The sequence below is a fragment of the Dromiciops gliroides genome, chromosome 6 (assembly GCF_019393635.1).
Source record: "Dromiciops gliroides isolate mDroGli1 chromosome 6, mDroGli1.pri, whole genome shotgun sequence".
Classification (NCBI taxonomy): Eukaryota; Metazoa; Chordata; class Mammalia; order Microbiotheria; family Microbiotheriidae; genus Dromiciops; species Dromiciops gliroides.
The window spans coordinates 35690586-35696585 of NC_057866.1; the positions used below are offsets into that span (position 1 = coordinate 35690586).

Below are 6000 nucleotides of genomic sequence, written 5' to 3' on the forward strand. Positions count from 1 at the left end.
TATCTCGTCCTTCCCTCAATCTCACCTCACCTCAAGGCTCCAGTCCCCTTCTAAACAACTTTACAAGCACTTGAAAGTTAGGACAGCTGGGAGCAGAGCAGCTACTGATTTCATCATGTGAATCACCCCACCCAAACTGAACTGTAAAAAAGGAGAGGCTAGCTCCATTGGAGAACAGGCAAGCCTCCAGGCAAGTTACTGAACATTTTTAGTAACATTTACTGCCCGGGTTTAGCATATCTTGGGTACTTAATAAGTATCCCTGAGTTTATGATAAAGACAATTGGAGTCAAGATGCTTTGAGCTGCAGTTTAATACTGTGCAAAGTTATTAAAGAACTCCCTTAGACCTAGTTGGGAAATTCAATATGTCCACCTTCCTGAGCTACAAGTAATCAAGGGGTCGATCTCTGCTCTTTTGAGATAAAGCTGCCAGGATCTCTCCCCTTCACACACTCTTCAGGCCAGCCACACATCTAGAACAACATCTCCATGCTGCCTTTGCCCCAAGCTATCCACCATCCTGGAATGCAACCCCTCCTCATCCTGACTCAGTGGTCCTAACTGCCTTCAAAGTTCTTCTCAATGGCCTTCTCCTCCATGAACATTTTCCTCTTGTGCCCCGTGAATGTTCACCAGAAAATGGTGGAGACTGTTTGTGTAGGGTGCTGATTTTTCATTAACTAAACATACATGTGTGTTGTTTCCTCCCATAGAAATGTTGCTTGCTTGCTTCCTTCCTTCCCTCGAGGGAAGGGACTTTCACATTTGTCTTTAGTAGGTGCCCAGTGGGTAGGAGGTGTTCTACAAACTCTTGCTGATGGATAAAGCTGTTCTCCTCCTTCTCTACCCTCTCCAGAGTTCACCAGCTATCCAGAGTCCCAATCAAGGACCATCAAGCTTTCCCTGATAGCTCCAGCTCCCACCAAGCTTTTGGGCCACTGAATTCCTAGGACTTTAGTCTACAGCACATAATCCAGGGCTACCTAATTAACCTCTAAAGTTGGTTGTACACCGTGGGAGTTAGAGCTGGAAGGGATTGGAGAGAACATCTGGACGGGGTTCCTCATTTTTTAGAGGAAATTGAGGCTCAGGGAGGTGGTCTTCCCTAATGTTACAAAACCAATAGGTTTCAGAGGTAGGACCTGAACCTGAATTTTCCTTACTCCAAAGCTGGATCTCTAGTTGCAAGGTCATGCTGCATCCAGGCCGGTGGGTACAAATCTTGTCTCCCACATTAGACAATAATTTCCTCCAGAGTAGAGTCACTGGTCCCCACCTCCCAACTTTGTAATATAACAGAAAGACCTCTGAATCTAGTGTAAGAGGTCTGGGCTATGCTGCCTGCTCTTTATGTGGCCTTGGGCATATAGAGCTTAAGCACTTTGGTTTCCTCATTTGTGAAATGGAAATCAAAGATTGAGAGCTGGGAAACGCCCTACAGGTCCCCAAGAGCAGCCCCTTCACTTCATTCATTGGAGGCCCAGAGAGGTTAAGCGATTTGCCCAGAGTCACACAGCTAGTCAGGGTCCGAGGCAAGGTTGGAACTCCAATGTATCCCAACACCCCTTCCAGTGCCAAGCTACTTGCCTGGCAAGGTTGCAGTGAAGGGAGTAATCTACAATGCCCGCTGTTATAGCTATTCGCCTTTCTTTGGCCCCTCAGAGCAACCCAGAGCCAGGAAGGTCCTTAAATAAATACTGTTGAACTGAATCCTAAGCTGGGTTACGCTTAATGACACCGTTGGCACTTCTTGAAAGGGGAAATTAATTTCGCTAGCGATAAGCCAATGGGCTCTGTAATTATCTACCGAGGCCAGGAGAGACAAAGAAAACCCGCCCTGGGGAAGAACCCCACCTCCCGTCCCTACCTCACCCAGGCTCCCAGACTCTCCTCTGGAGCAAAGGCAGGGCTGCCCCAGCCCAGGTCCTGGCCGCCCCCCCCCCCCCGTGACAGACTCAAAACTGTGCCCCTCGGCAGGCTGAGGAGGCGCCGGCCTTGTTCTCTGCCCCCTCGCCCCGCTGGGGCTGTGCCTGCCTTCCAGAGCCCCTTCGGTCTGTGCGCTGGGGACAAGCCTCGTCTCTCAGCTCCGCCAGGCTGGAGCAGCGCGATTGATCCTCGCTGCCGCCCCCTCCCCCAGACCATTTCTATTCCTGGGGAACTCGGGAAGAAGCCGCGGGGCCGTAGGCAGTTTCCCGCAAGCACTCACTCAGCTGAAGCTACCCGGAGCCTCGTAGACAGCTGGGGGAGGTGGGGGAAGGGGGAGTGGCGAGGAGCCGCTTTCTGCTCCCCCAGGGACCAGGGTTGCTGGAAGGAATTATTTACTGTAGCCTACTTAGCCCGTGCTCTCACATCCCACCCCAGTGCCCTCAGCTTCCTGGTCAGTCCCAACCCAAGCCAATGCAATAAGCATTTATTAAGCACTTACTGTATGGAGGGCTGAAGCACTTACTGTAACCAAGCGCCTACTGTACGGAGAGCCCTTGAGGTGCCCACGTTCTAGGCGGGATGAGCAAAGGAAGTTCATTCTCCTTTAAACAGATAGTAGAAAATGGGGGGGGGGAGGCAGGAGGAGAGAGCTAAAAAATATAGATTCAAGTCACTTAACTCTGTGAGCCTCACTCCTGTATAATGAATGAGAAGAGCAGGTTCCGGGACCTCGGAGGTCCGTTCCACCTTTAAATCCATGACCTTATTTGAGCCTCAGTTTCCGTTTCTGTAAAATGAAATAACTGAGTTCTCTGGGAATCCCTCTCTCTCTAATTCTATGGACCTATATTCCACTTAATGGTTCCACAACGCCCTTCCAATCTGAAAGCTATGATCTAGAGAACAGTATCAATAGAGAGCTGGTTGACAAAAAAAGAAAAGAAAAAATCCTTTAATAATTCAGGGACAGGTAAGATCAGTGGGGCGTTGAGCAGGCAGGGAAAGCTTTATGAGCAATCTTCAACTGGTCTCTCTGAAAGCTACTTGGAGCTTCTTCTGCCCTGGGCATATCTGAGCCTGCTACTGCAGCCCAGCCCTGCCCAGCCCTGCCCAGCCCTGCCCAGCCCTGCCCAGCCCCAGCGATGGGCTTCTTACTCAACTCCAAGCAAGCTAGGGGATTCCACGGAGGACAGTTAGTCAGTTCCATTACACTATGTGGTCTGAGTGTACGGGAATGAGGTGATGCCCAGGCTTTGCGACTGATCTCTGTTTCTCAGAGGCTTAAAGGCAAACTTTAAAAAGAAGGGGAAAAAAAGGAGGAAGACACGCAGAGAGACAGTCAGAGACAGAGACAGAGACAGACAGAGAGACAGAGAGAGAGAAAGAAATTCTTTCCACCAGGAAATTTGAAACAACGGAGCCAAAACTCTTAACCTTTTCCCTCTCTCAGTGCCTTGTCTTCACTCATTCACAGCAGGCAAACATTCTCCATTCCCACAAGTTACTACCAAAGGACCAGACTTTAGGCAGACACTTGGAGGTAGGCAGCTGGGTGATGGGTAGAGGTGAGAAGAGGGAGAAAGGTAGGGTGGGAGAAGGCAGCCGCTGAGGGAGGAGGAGATCCCCTGTCCCCAGAAGCCAGCAGCAGCCGCGGTCAGCAGCCCCGTCCCCCCAGGCACAGTTCATCCAGACTGAACAAATACCCTCAAATTTTCTTTCATTCCAAATCCACTCACCGATCTGGGCCAGGCTCAGCTGCACCAAGAATAATCCCCAAATTGTACGACTCCAAGAGTGGTCCATTGTCTGCCCCGGGGTTCTCTCTCTCTCCAAACAAAGTCAGAGTTTCCCCTGCCGGAGCTTTTAAGACAAAGGCACCAAAGAGCACGTCCGAGTCTGATGAGTCGGTCCAGGAGTGAGAGACTCTCGGAAGTTTGCTTGCAGTTTTGATGAAGGAGGGCACACCCATGTGGATAGCTGAAGGGCAGTTGTATGATTAAGCAAGCAGCCTACCAGGGGGACGCTTTAAGGAGGCACCACCACTCTTTTGTTTGGCTCCTGCTTTGTGTTTGCTTGCTCGATTTCCTTCTTTAAAGTCTAATGTGATTGTAAATCAGGACTACGGATGGCAAAGAGCAGATGGCAATGTTCCCGTTAGTGCACTTGGCTGGGAGGGTGGTCTGGTTTTCTTATCAATCCTTTCTCCCAAGGCTGTTATTTTAGACAGTTATATTAGGGCTGAATGAAGACCTAGAAATAACCACGTAGCAGAAATCTCTCCCCACTCCTTCCCCAACGGTTCTTTCTGAGTATCCTAAGAAGTCATCTATTCCAACGCCCCCCCCCCCTTCCATTTTATAGATGAGGAAACTGAGGTCCGGAGATGTTTACATGACTTAGAATAATAGCTCTAGAACTGAAAAAGACCTCAGAGGATTTCTAATCCAACTCCCCCATTTTACAGATGAGCAAACTGAGATCTAGGAAGGTTGAGTGACTTGCCCCAAACCACACAACTAGCAAGGAGTAGAGTCAGAGTTCCTGTCCGGGTCCTCTGACTTCCAATTCAGTGTCTATTCATGCTGTACCATTCTCCTTTCAAGATCCACAGTCCAGGTGACCAACTGCCCGTGGCAGTTACACTTCCATCCATTTCCCTCAAATAGGGGGGCCCCACTCCAGCCAACAGAAAGGGTTCTCACCCATCCTCTCACACCCCTCCCCAAACAGGAAAGATAATGGCAGAGTCCTTTGCTCCCCCAATGATCCTGGCCACCTAGAGCAGTGATGACTGGCCATGATGCTAAGAAGGCATGTGGCCATGTTATATTTCCAGCATGGGATGGAGGCAATGAGTGTTTTTCCAGTAGGGATAAACAACAGTTCAATTCACTTTACTTCAATTCCATGAATATTTTTTTATGTGTGTGAGGCAATTGGGGTTAAGTGACTTGCCCAGGGTCACACAGCTAGTAAGTGTTAAGTGTCTGAGACCGGATTTGAACTCAGGTCCTCCTGAATCCAAGGCCCATGCTCTATCCACTGTGCCATCTAGCTGCCCCTCTATGAATACTTATTAAGCGCTTGCTGTGTACAAGATACTGTTAGATATTGGGGATGGAAAGGCAAAATGGAAAGAAGCCCCTGATCTCAAGAAACTTACATTCTATCTACTCCCCAGATACTCTCTATCTGGAATGAGGGACTATAGCATGCCGTGCTATACAGAGGGGTTTTCCCCACAGGAAGAATGAACGGATTTGCACCAGGTCAGCTATACTGTGTTAGCTGATTCTCCTTGTGACCAACAGCAAACATTCTTGAGACAATCGTTCAGGTTGAGGGTAAGGTCTAGTGCTCTGGGATAAGAAAAAAAAGTGTGGTATGAGGGAGATTAGTACAGTCTGGTACAAAGAGTTCTGGATTTTAAGTCAGACTATCTTTGTGTGAATCCTGACTTTCACTCCCCCGTAGGACCCAGGGCAAACCACAGACCCTCTCTGGTGTTCACTTTTCTCATCTACAAAATGGGATGGTTGGACCAGATGGCTTTGGAGATCCCTTTTAGTCCTAGGTTAGGAATTCTTAACCACAGATCCATGAGCTTTTTTTTTTTTTTCAGGGCAATGAAGGTTAAGTGACTTGCCTAGGGTCACACAGCTAGTTAAGTGTCAAGTGTCTGAGGCTGGATTTGAACTCAGGTCCTCCTGAATCCAAGGCCAGTGCTTTATCCACTGTGCCACCTAGCTGCTCCCTCCACAAGATTTTAAAAAAACATTTTGATGTTTCCTTTGCAATTCCAAGTATTTTATTTAGAAACATTCGTCTGCAAAGGGGTCCTTAGGCTTCACCATACCACCAAAGGGGTCAGTGGTCCCTAAAACTTGTGATCCTGGAATATTATTCAAACCCTGCCGAAGCTCTAATCACCACCAGTTTGGAATAAAGTAATAGACTCCTGGGGATCACCTACCCCCACTTTCTTTTTGCCTTCATTGTACTAGCAGATTAACCTTCCACAGAAAGTTGCTTTAAAATCCTCAGTGATTTCCCATTGCCTTATAGAATAAAT

General features: G+C 48.5%; 1 protein-coding gene across 1 annotated transcript in view; it reads right to left on the bottom strand.

Moving 5' to 3' along the window:
* The window catches only part of CD44 (CD44 molecule (Indian blood group)), an 88896-nt gene extending 85050 nt beyond the window's left edge, over positions 1–3846 (bottom strand). Inside the window, exon 1 of the mRNA XM_043973241.1 lies at positions 3665–3846. Within this exon, the coding sequence (XP_043829176.1) occupies positions 3665–3731 (67 nt within the window). The 5' untranslated portion in view covers positions 3732–3846. The remainder of the gene's footprint in view (positions 1–3664) is intronic.
* Positions 3847–6000: the final 2154 nt, after the last annotated feature.